The sequence below is a fragment of the Phaethon aethereus genome, assembly GCF_964289735.1.
Source record: "Phaethon aethereus genome assembly, chromosome: 11".
Classification (NCBI taxonomy): Eukaryota; Metazoa; Chordata; class Aves; order Phaethontiformes; family Phaethontidae; genus Phaethon; species Phaethon aethereus.
The window spans coordinates 8,626,700-8,644,178 of NC_138587.1; the positions used below are offsets into that span (position 1 = coordinate 8,626,700).

Below are 17,479 nucleotides of genomic sequence, written 5' to 3' on the forward strand. Positions count from 1 at the left end.
AATTATTGTCATAAATTATAAAAAGTACTTAAAATATGTTATTACTCAACAACATGCTGATCTATTCACAATGCACATGTAGACCTTCCTCCTTTATTCTCAGCTTTCTTACTCTTTTTTTTTTATTTTCACATTTTTTTATGATGTCCATAATCTCTGCAGTCCTCTTTTCCTCATTTCCTTGTAAGTATTTCAGAGAGTCATCAGGGACTTCATAAACTGTTATTTGGAGTCACAGATACACCATATCACCAAAGCAACTGGAATAGGCCTGTTACGTCCAGTGAGAAATGCCCTGTTCTGTGACAGTAACTTATATTATCAGTTCTGCAATCTCACGTGTGCAGGTCAAAAATCACCTGAATTGGAGCTAAAACTCCTTCACGATCAAACTATGCAGATTAGATCAAAGAATTAAGAGCCCCTAGTAAAATGACCGTTATTTATAGTGATTTAGATGCAGCTTTGCAAGAGTTCTTAGTAACTATCTCTTAAACTAAAAACCCTCTGAGACAAAAGGAAATTCTACTGATAACAGCAGTGTCTACGCAAGTAATAACATTTAACTCTTTGTCAAAACGTGTACTTACATTTTATCATGGGGAACTTTGCTATGCTGTACCGAATGCATTAACCTGTTGTTTCCGCTGATCTGCAGCTTGTCTTTGGGTGATTTCAACAACTTGGAATTTGATGATGATGCACTAGTACCTCCACTGGATGAACGATTGCTCCCACTTCCACTGCTACCTTTGTTTTTTGAAGGGAAAGATGAAATGAGGGAAAATACTGAAGAGGAGGGAGGAGTCAAAGGCGGCTTGCTGGAGGAGCTGTGTCTTCTTTCTGAAAAGGAGAGGGGAAAAAAGGGGTTTTTTTAGCTCCCATACAGAAACGATTGTTAAATACTTCATGTTGTCATTCATCCCATTAATGTTTTTCCTTTACTGGTTTGGGAGGTCCCCTGCCACACACAGAGCACAGAGGATTCAAGTCTCACTGTAATCCATGAGGCTCCACTCATTGCTGGTCCCCAGGCGGTTACGAGAGTCTATTTTAAATTTGGGAGCTACATTCCTTAGCCACTGAAGCTTAGCTTTTAATTACACTCCCCACTCTCTTTCCATCTTAAAAGAACAAGGAAGTGAGAATCAGACTTAGACCTCAGACACAAAAAGCAGGGACACCCCTATCCTCAGGCCAAGCAAGATTAAATATAATATTTCCCCAAAGGATAACAATTATCTGTAAGTACATCTCCTAATGGTCAAAATTATATTGAAGCCAACATTTTAACTTTCACTTCATGACAACCTTTTCGCATTGTCTACAAGACCTTCAGTACAGAATGCCCCTGAGAACAGCAGCTCAAATATCGACTTACATTGGGTTTTGGGGTGTTGTGGTTTTTCGTTTTGTTTTGTTTTCCTGCTATTAATTCTATTTTTTTTTTCATAGTATGACCAGTTTAGAGAGGATTTCTATTTAGGAATTACATCAAAAGGAGCAACAGGTATTCTTCTACCAAAAAAATTAATATCTGAACATCTGAATTAAGAGTAGTCAGGTTCCATCAATGAATGTGTTGGAAAAATAATTATTTAATTAACATTAAAGCATTAACATTAATGCATTGCTAACACCATTTCAGTTAGCGTACTGCATATTATAAAGGTAGTTCTTTGGAACAACGAATTCTCAGTCACAAAACACCTGACAGCTTCAGGGAGTACACAGCTCTGCCTACACATGGACATGTTAAATGACTGTTCGCTCCACTGATACTTGGTCACCTGTGATTCCTCGATGATCTCTGCAGTCAACACCTGCTTAAGAGACATGTCTGGGAATCAAATATATGCCAACCACAGATCTAAGAGAGAACCAAGAATTAGCAGGTCCCTCAGGGGAGTGGAAAGGCACCTTTCTCCTCCACAGCAGTAACATCTCTTTCTCAGACAAGTATTGTTAAAGGTGCCCAAATCCAGCACCCATCCCAGGATCCACTTACAGATTTTGACTTAAGTTTACTTAAACTGTGAAAGAAGCAGGGTACTCGTGAAGTTACAGCAACTACAGCCAAGAGTGAAAGTCAAGTCCAGTGCAATCTGTATGGACGTCTGTAACGCTCCAGAAAGTGTAAATTAATACATCTGCGTTCTGCTTATATGACCTATGTCCCGCCCCAATCCTAAATACAGCAATCATATGCCACCCAGATGATGACCAAGCAGGACTCCGTTTGTAGCTGGAAGCCATCAAACAAGACAGCGCCAAGGTCGCCGGGCACACCTCGGCTCCCGCAAGCGAGGCTGTAACAGAGCGCAACAGCAATAGCCAGGGGACAAGAGCCGAGCCGCTCCAGCGGTCTAACACCTGGCAAGCGAACTCCTTACAGAGGTGGGGAAGCACCATTTTAAATATGTTCATTAGCTCGGGCTGGGGAAAGAAAAAGAAAAAGCACAGAGTTTAGACTAGGAAACTCCAGTCAAGAAATTATCCCCGAGACTGAACCAAGTGATGTGTGTTTCTATGGTTAGCTGCAAAATGGGCGCAAACTACCTAACAAACCTTCAGCAGGAGTCATCACTACTTAATTAGTATTTACCAAAAAGCTCTGAGAGGGCAGGTGAAATGCCCAACAGAAATATGTAACAAATGCAGCAATTTATCACCCATCTCAAGAAACAACTACTTTAAAATTATAGTATTTAGAACAACTAGTTACCTGTGATGTTCAAAATAATCTAGTTTTCTAGAACCAGATGCCATTGAAGAGTTTGTCAGTGAAGTATGTTAGCATATTTCTGTTCTAGTAAATGGCTGTGCTTCTAATATGACACACTGCTTATTGCCAAATGTCTTTTTATAGCAATGGCAAGAATCCCCGAGCAGCTCTGATAAGTTACTATTAGCGGGCCATTAGTTCAGCGATGCTACACCCTGTGAGATTACTCTGTGAGATAATGAGGAAAATTGCTCAATACTCTCACCTTCTGTATATTTAGAAAATTCAAAGTCCAAGTTCTTATCACAGTTACAAATAATCTCTAATAAACCAGTGGATGACTAATGCCATCTTTGGGAGTTTGTTTTGACTGTTTTTTTTTTTTCTTTTTGAAGGAAGAGAGGGTGTTACTTCCTTGCAGAAAACCTGGCAGATGAGAAGTGCAAGGGACTAGCATAAGACTGAGTACCTCCTTGTAACCCATCATCAGGAATAAACTAGACAAAATATTGATCTCAGTTATTAACCCAAATTATATGAACACTTCTTTTCTGGCAACTTTAACTGGTACTGTTCTGGTACTAAACTGAGATGTTACTGACTACTATTTGCATGAATGTTTCATAGCACCAGTCTGAAAAAAGTGAGTTAATATAAAAAGAAGTGTTTTGAACTGCTGATAATAAAAAAAAATATTACCTAAGAGAACTAAGGCTAACAGCTGATCACACACCAAGTTACAGTCTACCTGTCAAGAGAGCATTTCCATTCTACAGAGAGATGTATGATTTGGAATGCACACCAAAAAAAAGAAAAAAAAAAAAGCTGAACAAGCTTTTTGTGGAATTTTGTGACAATTTCTGAAAGATATTATAACGTTGTAAGTCTGTGAAACCGTCACTTACTCCTTCTGTATGTAACCACAACTTGTGTACTTTATCAACAAAATGAGAAGACTTTTCAGCTATTTTTTCATAACCTGCCTGGACCTGTTTCGTGTTGACTTACATACAAGTAGAGGCAGGGCTGCTACTAGGATTTGCATATATTTAATGTTTCAGTCTTTTTATAAAATCAATGTTTTTAAGTGCAATCTGCTTAAGGTCTGTTTTGTACACCATCTGAAGACTACTGATGTCTCATCTTATTGGAGAAAGCTAGTATTATTTTTGAAACCAGACATGTGTTAAGCATGGCGTACTTGATCTAATGGATACATTTATTGACAGACTGACATAGTCTTTTAATGGAAAAATTACTACAAACACTGTCACTGAATAATCAAGACCACCATGCTTATTATGCTAAGCATATTATAATGATAAATTCTACTAATCATCTGCCAATCTAATATTATCCCCATTTGCCATTAACTCTGACTCAGACTGAAAACATTTTAAAAATATAATTATCTCCAGGTGTTCAGTTTGCGAATTTTAGAAGTTACTACTCACGTCCCTTCCCTTCACATAACTATTGAGAGAAAAACAACATTTTATGTCATCATTGCTTTTACAACACATCAAAGTGATATTTCAAATACTACGCCTGCGTAACACAGTTCTAAACTCTAAAATTTGTGAGGAGACTTTTTTGTTTGTTTGGGTTTTTTGTTGTTTGGTTTTCGTTTTGTTTTTTTAAATATCAGAAAGATGTAAGTTTTGGCTTCGGACAAAGAAGCAGAAAGTCTTCCTTGATCCCATTGCACTGGGTGGAATCTGGCCTAAAATGAAAGCTGCATTCAACACCAAACCCTAACATATAAACTCCTCCCTAAAAATCTTTGCATTTACATGACATCGTTGTGAGCCTAGGGAGAAGCACTGTACAGAGTCAGAAAGCTGCGAAAAGAAATGGCATCCCAGCAAAGACTGTCTCTGCTTGGTGACAGGGAAATCTGTTAACTATCAATTTGGAAAAATACAGTGATAGTTTGTGTGCTCCTGGACTTACAGTTGAGCAGCAATTACATATATGCATACTGCCAAAACACACAGGACTTCCTGATAAAATGGATATTGATAATTTAAATCACTTCAAGAGCTTAAAAAAAAATAAACAAAAAACTCCAAACAGCTTCACTTGGCCCTTTGTGTGGTCGTCAGTTTTCTTGTGTTTAAAATCCTATTTTCCGTTGTATTTTTCCCACTAAACATGCACTAATTTCTGACAAAATGCAAAAAAGTAACCTGGAAGGGGAAGACAAAAAAGAAGAAAGAAGAAGAGGCAGCTTCTCACCATGTTTTGCTACCACTTCTTATTCTTCCATCAATGACTAAACCCTTGGACTTACTGTGATTTATAACCTTATTTCTACATTAAAAGAAAAGAAGATATACTTTTATAGAGAAAAATATTCTGGTTTTCATAAAATGCCACCTTCTTTGCTGTATGCTTAACAACAACAATTCACAATACTCTCAAAATTTTTCAAAACGTTTCTCCCAGGTTTACACTTCGTTCCCGAAATCCAGGAAGTGTTTTGTGCTGTTCATTCTCCCTGGGCATCAGTTAATAGCTTTGGGCAGCAAATACAAGATGTACAGATCAAATTTCATAAACCCACTTTTTAAAACTGACTTCTTACGTAAGTTCTGGGCAAAAAGTCAAACTGACCTGTGTCAGTGCTAGCAGAGCTGTCATTAAAAATGAAGCATACTCATTTGAACACACGTAAGTTTAGTTCAGTAAAATACATTGCAACTTCAGTTAACATTCAGAAAAAGTTTTAAAATAGGTTAGCCTAGGTATAAGAGTATCATTCAGACTATAGAATTAAATGTGTATATTGAAACAGAACTAATTATTATTAATTATTAATTTTTAATTAATATTTTAATTTTAATTTTTAAATTATTATTAATGTCATGTATCTGCCTCACCAAAAGTGCAAGTGCGATAAAAGTGCTACTTAAAACAAGCTTACCTTTTTTTCTATCATACTGGGCTACTGTTTGACTTGTCATTTGAAAAATTATTTAGTAGAGCCATATTAAACCAAACATGTTTTACCTGAGGATAAAATTTATTTTCTCTCAGTCTGACTACTACATTTCTAGAGTAATTGCGGAGAGCTAATTTACTTGATCTTCTCATTTGTCCAGAAGGAGCAGATCCATGACATGACAGGAGAGCACAGCCTGGGACACTGCTCTGGAAGGGCACCTCACCATAGCTACAGATATTACTGCAGCAAGCAACTAAAATCCCTTTTGTGGCTCTAGCCCAAATGCCTGTGTTGGGCTCTGACCCACCATCACTCTGACATCACCATGACAAAGAAAAAAGAAAAAAGTTAGATCCATGAGGATTTTGCAGGGGAAACTCGGGACCCAAAACAATCTGGGTATAGCAGGCTAATTACTCTTCCTCTGATGCCACCCTGGCAGCGTGCAGCTGCTTGGGAGCAATCCCCTGTGTGGGATCTTGATCTGCTGCTCACTCACTTGTTGCTGCTTCATTATCCCGCTCTAATCACAGGGCCTAGGTACCAAGGAGTCTGCCTTGATCTTCCACCAATGCCCCTTTAATCGTTCCATCGGTTCTGTCTGCACTGTCAGTCAGGATGAGGTCACTCCATCTTCAATGGTGTGATGGTTAAACTTACACTCTTGCTGAGCAGGCAGCATCTAAGCAAAGTTACATTTTTCACTCCAGCAAGAAAGTTACAGAAAAGAGTATTTATGGAGTCCAGGCTATGAGTATGACAGACTGCCAAGGCGTGATTGGCACCAGTACAATCTGTCACGTCTCTAGAGAGCATTCTTCTTACCGTTTCATAAAACCACCACTGCTTTGCAATTGACAGCTGATATTATTGTTTATCACTCGGTGTAAGCAAAACCACAAAGAGAATCTGACTGACAGTCACGTATGCTTATGGCACTCCATTCACAGAAAAACAACATTTTAGCAGAAAAGAAAGCAAAAAACAGGAAGCATATAATTTACATTGCAGCATACCAAATGCAAGTCTGGCCCATATGTAAGCATTATGTTGCTTTATGTATTTACATCACTTACCACAATGGTCTTCCTTATCTTGCCCAGAGTTCTTCAATATCGTAAATAAATAGTAATGAGCATAAACTATTTGTCAAAAAACAAAAGTTTTATATAAAATATCTTTTGTAGGGCCAAGTTTGCAATACTGATGCAACCTTATCTCCTGCACTTCCTCACTTTAAAAATATTCAGTGCAATTGCAGTACAGAACGTTTCTATTGGTATAGAAACCACCACGTAAAGAGGCAGTTAAGCTACAATGATAAAACTTTACTTAACATGTGTCTCTTCTCAAAAATCCATTAAAATGCAATACCTAGCCAATTTTGAAGAGCGTATTTTAAAACCCAGAGTTCACCTCCAGAACTCGACAGGTTAACAGGTTTGCTCTGCCTAGCAGAGATTTAAAATGTGTTGGTTTATACGTTTTTACATTACACCTTCACCACATAGGGGCCACAGCATTGTTCAAAGTCAGTCTTACATTTACAATGAGACAGTTAATACCCAAGAAGATAAAATCACATTCTTGGGGCAAAAAATAGAATTTAAGTTGAAGTCATATATTACAGAGAAAAATGTAACTACAGATATCAGTGATTTTTACAATTCCCTATAAAATGTTATTTCACGTTAAAACAAATTGTGGAGGCTTCAGCTTGGTAAGTGCCATGAAACATTTATGCTCTCCCACAATGAGAACTCACAAAATTATCTTCCTCTCAGAAAATCCTTTGTTGAAGCCAACAGACAATAAAGCAAATAAATCAAGACCTTTATAATTGCTGATTGGGTACGCTCCAAAATTTTATGTCAGTTCCTAAGATGTTTTTACTTCTCAAATGAGGGATGTATCACCACTAGGCTTTACATGGCATCTGTTTTCTGCATCTTTGTTGAACGGCAGCGTTGGTGCATTTACTTCCCACTCTGCTGTCCGGCAATCCCCATCAGGGCAAAGGTCCCACTGTTCCAGGTACAAATTCCTGCACCATTCCCTTACCAATCACCTCCAAAACACACACTACAAGTTTCCCTAAAAAGCATATAAAATTTGGCTATGCTTTAACCAGGATGCACTGATTTATTATGAAAAGTCATAATTACAGAGAACAAATTTTTCTTTAAGATATGCTTTCGTTACAAATGCTCAATTCAGAACCCAAAGCTCTCATATATACAAATACTTGGGTTTCAGTATATAATTCCTGTTCCAAAATCCATCCACAGTAATTCACACTGATTTAAGACATGTAAATAAAACATATCTGGACATCTGTGATGGTCCAGCACCCTTAACTAATCTTCCTCATGAAATACAAACTTCAGTGCAACCAAAAGCCACCAAACGTTTTGAATTATGTATTTGTACTTTAATTAGAAGTTTCATGTAACCTATGTCTTATCAGTTCAGAAGTCCTACACTGATGGATTTTAGCTCAACTTTCACTTTGGTTTGTTTTTAAAAACAGGTTTACCATAGCACTTAACAGGAAATGTGAACAAAGTTGGGAATTGGAAAACATCCTCTGAGAAGTATCCTGGCTTTCGTCTTTCCCAGCCTCACCGTGCCACTTCAACCCTCTGAAGTTTCCTAACATTTAAATTTTAATATTTGCAAATTATTTACTCAACTCCCAAGAGATGTTATGATGGTTAGTTAACCACATCCCTTTGAACAGAAACAGAATACAAACATAAGCTATTATTATTATTTTGTTCATTACAGAAGTTCTAGAGAAGCACTGGCTACTTTTAAAACTGTAAAACCAATTACTCAACTTCTGATTTCTAAATACGTATGTTCATAATTTTCCTAGAGATTTACTTTTGAGAACCAAAATTCACTCACAAGTGATCACTGTGCAAAACATGTTAGGTAAAGGAGCGTGAAATTCTGCGTAAGGAGGGTCACAGTTTTGCTGCTGCCACTGAAGAAAACGGAGGAATGGAAAATGACAATTTTCACTAGTAAGATTCTGAATGCCAACTTTAATACTTTAAAATTGTATTTCAAAAAGGAGACGATCCTGTAAGTATAATTTAGGGTATTTAAATTATGTGTTTTAAATGCTACAACTACAGCGAAGCCAGGATGGTGTTGTAATTCTCTAATAGCACAACACTAACTGGACAGGAATGGCCATCTCCACTACGATAACTGCTGCAAAATGGCCCCAAACCCAGCACACCTCCCCCGACCCCCGAGGTTACCACTACAGAAAGGAGACCAAAGAGCAGACTGCAAATAGCATTATTAAGAACATAGCAAAAAAATAGCAACAGTAAAATGTATTTAAATAAATAACCTTCAAGTACATCTCCTCTGCCACTGCTGCCTCTCCACAATGCTCTGCACATTACTAAGGCTAGTTTTTCCATTTTTCCATATTTGTTACTAATCCTTTCAAAACCCCTTGTATTCAGCGCACACGAGGAGTTCTGTAATCAATTTCCCCAGGATTTAAAATTCCTTTTTAAAATACACAGGCTTTACCCCTGAGATATGTAAAGTAACCTTTGAAGCATCAACCAGCACATACTGGCGTCCCGAGCCTGCAGGCAGACTAGAGTTGCTGTGTCTTGCAGCTCCCTTGTGCAGTGGCAAACTGGAATTAGGGATGCTTCCATCAGGTTCGTTTCAGCTATTCAGAGCCTCGTGGAGAGCACGAAAACTCTCAAGAGCAACTTGGGAAAACTGATGGAGGCAGGACATTAAATTATTCACAGAACAGAACCAGAAGGAAAATGGAGCCAGGGAGACTGATGGGAGGTCCCCCTTCGTTACCCACAGGAGGATGGTTCCCCCATCCTTCTCCATCTCTCCTTTTGTAAACCCAAAACACAAGGGCTGTAACACCTCAGAAAGACTCCAGCATAACATCCAAGAACAAACTTCTGGTACACTCTCCCAAGTAAGTGGGTGAAGAGGTGGGTGAAAGGACAGATTTCTCACCAGGGAATGCCCCTGGACCTCTCGGTCAGTAGTGGTCTTGTAAATCTGTCAAGTGCTGGAATATAAATATTGCAGAGTTACTACAGAAGGACAGTAGAGTGTCTTAGATGGTAATTGGGCCATGGAGAGATTATAATGTCCACATTATGAGCGCTAATCTCTGTGTAGCCTGTTGACGACATAACAATACCTGCACTGTCTGATTAAAAAGCAGGTATTGAATAAATAATTCTTTTGCTATTAAAAAAAAAAGTTACTCAGAATAAACTTCAGAAAAGCCAGTGATTATAAACAAAAGCATTAAACAGACAAAGGTAACCAGTACAGACCAGCATCGTACCAAGATGCAGTATGGGTCAGCTTCCTCAAAAATACAGCTAGAAGACTGTTGTCTCATATATGCTTACCCTGAATGACATTAAAGAAAAGCTTCAGTTTTTCTTAATTTGCTTTAGGCTTGTTTTGAAACAAACATTACTGCAAAGTTTAATAAAAAGTTCAGTAAACAAGTTTAATAAAGAACTGTGTGTTGAAAGCATGGGAATAAAGAATTAAGAGAAGCAGCACCATCTTATTTCTGATTTTCTCTATTCATTTTCTATCCAGGAATCAGGTTTACACCTTTAACACCATGTTCTTCCCCTTCAGCATCAAGAACACTCCTTACAAGACTTTATCACAGAATATTATAATATTGTGTAACGTATTCAGATGAGTTCACATATCCAAATGCCTGTCTAGCTTTCATCTTGCTAATGCTTCTATTCACGCCACAATCAGGAATTTTAATGTTTTTCCCTGTAGCTATTTCTTCACATGTAGCAAACTTGAATTGTTGTATGTTGACTGTCAGACTCAGCTCCGCTACAAAAAAAAGTATACTGATGTTGAAAACTTGCTTAAAAGCTATTAGTGACCCAAAATACAAAGAGGTTTATGGCCTAACTGATAAAGTGCTGATAATGGTGTTAAAAAAAAAAAAAAAAAGCCTTGAAATGAAAAGCTCTCCGTATGACAGAGATCAAGAAGAGTGAATTGACTTTGTTTTGAGCAGGAGAGTAAGAGGAAATATCACAGGATATACTGAAACAGTAGTGTCAGCTAAGTAAATCACATTCTTTGATTTTGTCATTAAGAAACAACAGGATAAAAAGACACTGAGCACAAATATTTTTCTTACGCACTGCACAAACTAGTGACATCCACTGCCACACGATACAAAAGCTTTGTAAGATTAAAAAAAGATAAACATGTACATGGCTACTTAGAACTAGCCACACGCCAACTACAACAGCCCCTCCTCTCCCCTGCGGTGTTACTGCTCATGGCAGAGATGAGGAAACGCTGACAGACGGAGCCGAGAAGGAAGCTCCCGTCGCCATCTCTGACGTTACGCGTCTCTCACATCTGTCCCCATACGTATGGCACTGAGCACGCACACCCTATGGATGCGACAACTCGTGTTTCCCAAACAAACGGGACAAAAGCGTTCCCGAGCCCCTGCGGGCAGTGCCCACTCGCAGGAAAACCTTGTGGAGAAATAAGAACAGTATGAGGGATCCAAGCTGGGGTTCTGCCTGCACGGCTAACACCCCGTTGTCTGTTCCGAGGTTTTAAACACAAAATTTTTAACTTTTTCAGGATAGAAAAGGAAGATGGGAAGGAAACCTGCGGTAGGGTGAATTGCAGTATTTTTAAAATATGTTTCAAGAGCTGAGTAACTTTCCAAAATTTGAAATCTCTTGGAACATAAATACTCAATTTGCAACAGCAATGGAAAACAGAGAATAAATAATTTGATTTCTTGTTTTAAGTCAGATCCTTACATTGTTTTACCCTGATTCAACATTTTTGGGCATTAGTCATTTTTCAATTATAAAAAAGGATCATTGCAGCTTATTTCATTAACACTGTGTTCTGGTTTTGGCTGGGATAGAGTTAATTTTCTTCATAGTAGCTAGCATGGGGCTACGTTTTGGATTTGTGCCGAAAACAGGCAGATAATACAGGGATGTTTCCGTTACTGCTGAGCAGTGCTGACACAGAGTCAAGGCCTTTGCTGCTCCTCACCCCACCCCACCAGCGAGGAGGCTGGGGGGCACAAGAAACTGGGGGGGACACAGCAGGGACAGCTGACCCCACTGACCAAAGGGATGTTCCATACCGTGTGGCGTCATGCTCAGCGTATAAAGCTGGGGGAAGAAGGAGTAAGGGGGGGACGTTTGGAGTGATGGCGTCTGTCTTCCCAAGTCACTGTTACACATGATGGAGCCCGGCTTCCCCGGAGATGGCTGAACCCCTGCCTGCCGATGGGAGGTGGTGAATGGATTCCTTGTTTTGCTCTGCTCGTGTGCGCGGCTTTTGCTTTACCTGTTAAACTGTCTTTATATCAACCCATGAGTTTTCTCACTTTCACCCTTCCGATTCTCTCCCCCACCCCGCCGGGGGAGTGAGCGAGCAGCTGCGTGGGGCTTATTTGCCGGCTGGGGTTAAACCACAACACACTGGTCAATCACAATTGGCATGAAACAACTGTTTTCATGTTTAAAAACACTGACTACATTAACTATACACTAATTAAAATTTTACTGCAGCATTAGCATAGCAAAGTCTCACAGAAATCACTAATAGAGTCAAACGAGGGCACAAACCTACTGTGCTTGCACAATAATGTCTTTCAAATTAAATAAACCAGCCTTTTCACATTTCACTTTGAAAGAATGGAGCGATGCTGTAATTAGGATGTGCTAACTAAAATGTTTGTGCAAGTTTAACCTTTTAAATAAAAACACAACTGCACTTGACACATCCAGGCTGGGCCTGCATCTCCCATTTCCTCCAAAGCTGAGATATGACAGCACAGACCATCCTGCCCACAGCCAGCCATCCGCAGAGCCATAGCAAGGAATGTGTTTGCCCTCCGATTTATAAATTACACGGATGAACACACTCAGGAAAACAAGCTAAAATGAACACGCTCTTAATAGCTTCTTTCTTTAATTAACACTTTGATTAACAGCTGCCAACTTATCTAGAGGCCTGACAGAATTGCAATCGGCTGCCTGAGTTTTTATTGCTATTTTCTCCCCTTGCACTCTCCCCATCAGAGCTGTGGCTTCAGAGCGCTTTTGGGGGATTTTCAAGTTTCTGTGGGGAACAGCTCGGGCGCAGAGGCCGCCTCCCGCGGCCGCCAGTCGGGTACTCGCACAGCCGGCCCTGCAGCTCCAGAGAGAAGCAGCAGCTGCCAGCGCGGGGCTGGCAGGGGCTGCGCGGCACGGCGCGGAGCAGAGCTCATCGGTTTGTCCCCGTTCACGGCGAACGCGCCGCCCGCCTGCTTTTGGAGTCAGGCCAGACCACTCCGGTGACATTTCAGAAGGGCTCACGCGGGCCACTTACAGCGCCTAATCCCTCGCTGTGAGATTATCCACGTCGCTCGGCGAACTCCGCCGAGGCCCTGTGATTGACCGTGGGCAACGTCGTCCACGCCGGACTGCTTCGCCACCAGCGCTGGGGCTCCAGGCCAGCCTCAGGCACCCTGCGGCAAATGGCTGCCCCGGGGCCTCTGGCCAGCCGCGGCTCTACCTACAAGCCTGCTGCTGGTAACGTGCACTGGAGCCATGGAGGTGGCATCGGCGTCGGTCAGATACAGCCATGGCGGCAGGCCGCGTGGATGGAGACTAATCCCCTCTGAATCCCGCGGCGAGTTGCCAGGCCTGTGCTGGCGGCACTGGGACGGTTCCTCCGATGAACGTGCTCATCACTCACCGCCCCAGGCTGGGACGGTTCCCCTGCAGCTGCATTGCCCAGGCTGGGGGCACCCAGCACCCCCAGAGCTGCAGCTCCCTGGGCTGCGGGTGCCCGGGGGGGCACGGCCCCGGCCGCCCAGGCAGAGAGCCGGAGGACACTCCTGGTGTGCTTCTCCGGCAGCAAAAATTCACTCCAGTATTTACTGTCCTCATCTTCCAGATAGGTCTCAACATCCTAAACTTCCAGATGCCGAGGTCTGAACGTCAAGGTCTGATTTCCCCCCGAAGTTAGCACATGGATACCAAAATCTACTTTTTACCAAACTACTAATTTCTGGACCACTTCCGAAATAATCACTCAAAAATTAGCGTATCTGCTGACAAAAAATTGGACGAAACAGCCTGTGGCTTTTGCTCTTGTTTTAAATTACCATAATCAAAGCTGAAATTTCTGGTCTTTCCTCATTTATCAAATTACACCCAAAGTCATACTTTAAAACCAAGCAAATCACTTTTTCACTACAATAAAAAGTTTGCCAAGAGGAAAGGCAGTTGGCTTGTACAAACACCTTTGTGTATTAGTATCAGTGTGTTAGCATATTACTTTCTTTTCATTAAGAACAGTTAAACAGAAGGAGGAAGCACCATCTCAGCAGACTGGGTTTTGTTTGGGTTGTTTTTTTCTTTTCTTTAAGGAACGTGCAGAAACCTGGAGACGACTGCTCCCCGTTACAAACTCAGAAATCAATACTAAATCCTAAACCACAAATACAAAATACTAACTTTCCCACATCTGTGCACTCAGAATATTAGACAGTGACCAGTTCCTCTTTTGCTCTGAATTTCAAGAGAAGTTGACAGCACATGTCACCTACCCATTAATTGTTAAGGACAACTCAGGAATACAAAAACATTTCCTTGAATTATGCTGTTTTTAAAACACTGCTCCTTCCATCACTAAAATTAGTACCAGAGGCATGCATGTTTTTGGAAGATTTGCTTCTACTGTACACTCTTCTACTTGACACCCGTAATTAAAACTGGGTAAGTCTCCAACAGATTTTAGTGGTTCACAAAAATACTTGACTTTAAACTACTATGTGCGGAACCAGCACTGATGTATTTGTCGTCTTAAGAACTAGAATTTATCCTTCTTTAGTCTTTGATTTGGCCTACTCTCATTTTAGGACCAAGAGGGCAAGTAACTTCTATTTTGTTGCTTGTTCCACAAATAAACTGACCAAGATCAGGCAATTTAATTCCCACGTGGAACAATACGGAAAACTGTTTTCCTTCTGAGTAAGAATGAGGACAAAGAACCCAACTGCTAAGAAACCCCAGCAGCTGGGCATCAAGGCAGGAGCTGGAATGGAAGGGAGAGGCATGACGGTACATTCACACGGGGAGAGAACAGCAACAGCCCATGGGAAGACACACAATGGCCGAGAATGCGACCAGATTTTATGCTTGCTGATGTTACAGTAGCAGCATATATGCCAACTGTCTCAGTCTGTGCCATTTTTTATTTGCTATTTTCCAATTACTAAAGGCTTCTAAATAACTTTATACAGTAAATATTCACGGGGTTTCACTCTGAAACAGATTGATGCATGTGCCGCATGCTGCAAATCTACTCTGACAAACGTAAAAGTAATTTTACTTAACATAGTAAAAACAACCGGTTATATAAGGCAATGAAATTATGAAGCTCTTTTCCTGGAGCTAAATATCGCAAGAGGTTTTAAGTTGTTTTTTTTTCTATCAACACTACTTAAAGTAATTTAAAAATATCCCCAAAACACCAACAACATTAGATTGAATATAAACACTTGTATCATCAGTTAATACCTGAGTTCAGAGGCCTAAAATTAGCCTTGCAAGCTGCGCTAATACTCTGTGCAGATATATACACAAAGGGACATAGATCTGCACACACTGCTCGCTCCCAGGGAAGGAGGCTGAAGTGACGAGACCCCTGCTCCAACGCCAGCTCAGAAGGACAGCGCAGGCAGGGCAGACGGGAGAGCAGCCGCTCAATATGCATCACTGCAGAGAACCTAATTTCCAGGTCTTTGCTGTTGCAACCTCATCCAAGGATGACAACTTGAATTGTGTTGAAACCCTTGCAATGGAAGGAAGTTTGCTTCCTACTACTCAAGTTAATGTGAAAAACAGCATCAACCCCCTCCTTTCTCCGTTTCCTCACTGAACACATGTAACATGAAAAGATATTTACATCATGTCTCATGCTATCACTATGCACACACATACGGTAGCTCCCTAGTATGAATGAGTACTGCAGAATGTTAAGAACGATTTGTGGGGTGCATTTCTACAACCTGAAGTATTCTGCACATTTTGCACTGCCAAGAAAATTGTTTTTAAGATTAGCTAGAGAATTTTTAATCTTTTATTTACATTACATTTTCTTGTCTGGTTTTGTAAAGTGAGAGAAATGCAGCTCTACCATGTCTCCTTCCACTTGTCTGCATTTTAGTGTTCTGTATTTTGAAATGATAGGTTAATTTTAAGTAAACAGGAGAGCTGGATTTGAGGTGGCATGCCCTCCTGCCCCCTTCGCCCACAGAGGTCCTAAAGATACTGGGGTTTACCATTAGCATTAAAATCAGCATTCAGACAGCAAAGGTAGGACCTCTCAGTGCTCTTACAGAAGGAAGGCAGGAAGATCTTCACTAGCAGGTCATCACGTGCACACTCCAGCCTAGCTGCGGCATGCGTATGTCTATTAAATTGGCAGGCAAAAAAAAAAAAGGCAAAACATGACATGAAACCTGAAGCTATGTATGCGCACAGAGCAGGAGGTGTTGCAATGAGAGGGAGAGCGATGGCAAAACACACAGGACAAAGCCACAGACGACCAGGCTTCATTATCTCCACCGCACATGAAACAACTCATTTATCCTTTCTCAAAATTCAGCAATCTCAGGCACCAATTTCACAATCACTTTAAGCTGGCTGGTGCGAACTAATACTGCCACAGCAAAAAGCGTTCCTGCCCTCTCCCCCAGTCCTGACCGCTCAGTTCGAGCCTTCGCACCATCTGCTCTCTCCGTAACAAAGAGCAAAACCATCCGTTCAAAGACCTGACAGTCTCACAAACCACAGCCTTCTCGTGCCAAAGCTAGCAATTAACAGAGCGAGGACTAGCAAGAATTAAAGTGTGACTCGATCCTAGGGAGCAGGCTGGAGGCCTAAGCAACTGAGGATGACAAAGAGCTGCGTTGTGAGCTGCAATAATGATTAGTTTGCCAGTTCCTAGAAGTTTTTGAGGGGTACATAAAAAAAAAAAAAAAATTTAGATTCACAAGGAATTTCACCTGATTGATATCAACACTGCATAAACTGAGCTTGCTTACACTGCAGCCTGCTTGTATTTACATTTAGTACTGTCTAAACTGATTTTGTTGTAAATATTTTGTTTTAAAGAGACTGTTTGGTTACTGACTACTATTATTACTCTTCCTGGAAGGAAAAGGATGATGGGCCTTGAGCCAACACTAAACTTCTTAAAGTTGATCAATTGAGAAGTCCAGCGTGGTTACTTGGAAGACTGACTTTGCTGCTATTGGGGGTGCACAGAAAGAACCCTGCCATACGCTACGTGACACTACAAAACATGCCTTAGTGAAGGGAGCAGCAAAATCATATAAAAAGTAGTGCTACTGACTTGTATTTAAGGCCTTGTGTGTCTTTTTTTCCCTGAAGCTGGAAACGAGTCCTCTGAAGTACCATCATGAATGAAATTCTCAGACACAAGGCAATGAATTTTGAAATCAGTGGATTTTTATCTTGAGCAGCTACCACTTTGGAGAGCCTTATGTGCTACAGACACAAATATATCAGGCAAGATTTCTGGTTTTGGTGTTTTCTTTTCCGAGTGCGCATACTTAGAAGTTCTTCAGGTTTTAGAAATGTGGAGCAAGTTCAAAATAAAATGGATGACTGAGTACAGAGGGACAACTTGACAAGCTTGTTGGTGCACAATCAAGTGACAGCATTTTATGCCTTAGCATCAACTCCACTTAC

The 17,479-nt window shown here is 40.7% G+C and overlaps 1 protein-coding gene across 1 annotated transcript in view; it reads right to left on the reverse strand.

The window, feature by feature from the left end:
- Window positions 1–17,479, reverse strand: part of ATXN7 (ataxin 7) — a gene marked incomplete at both ends in the record, with an annotated part of 60,601 nt that overhangs the window by 7,372 nt on the left and 35,750 nt on the right. Inside the window, one exon of the mRNA XM_082004523.1 lies at window positions 591–843. Coding sequence (XP_081860649.1) covers window positions 591–843 — 253 coding nt within the window. The remainder of the gene's footprint in view (window positions 1–590; window positions 844–17,479) is intronic.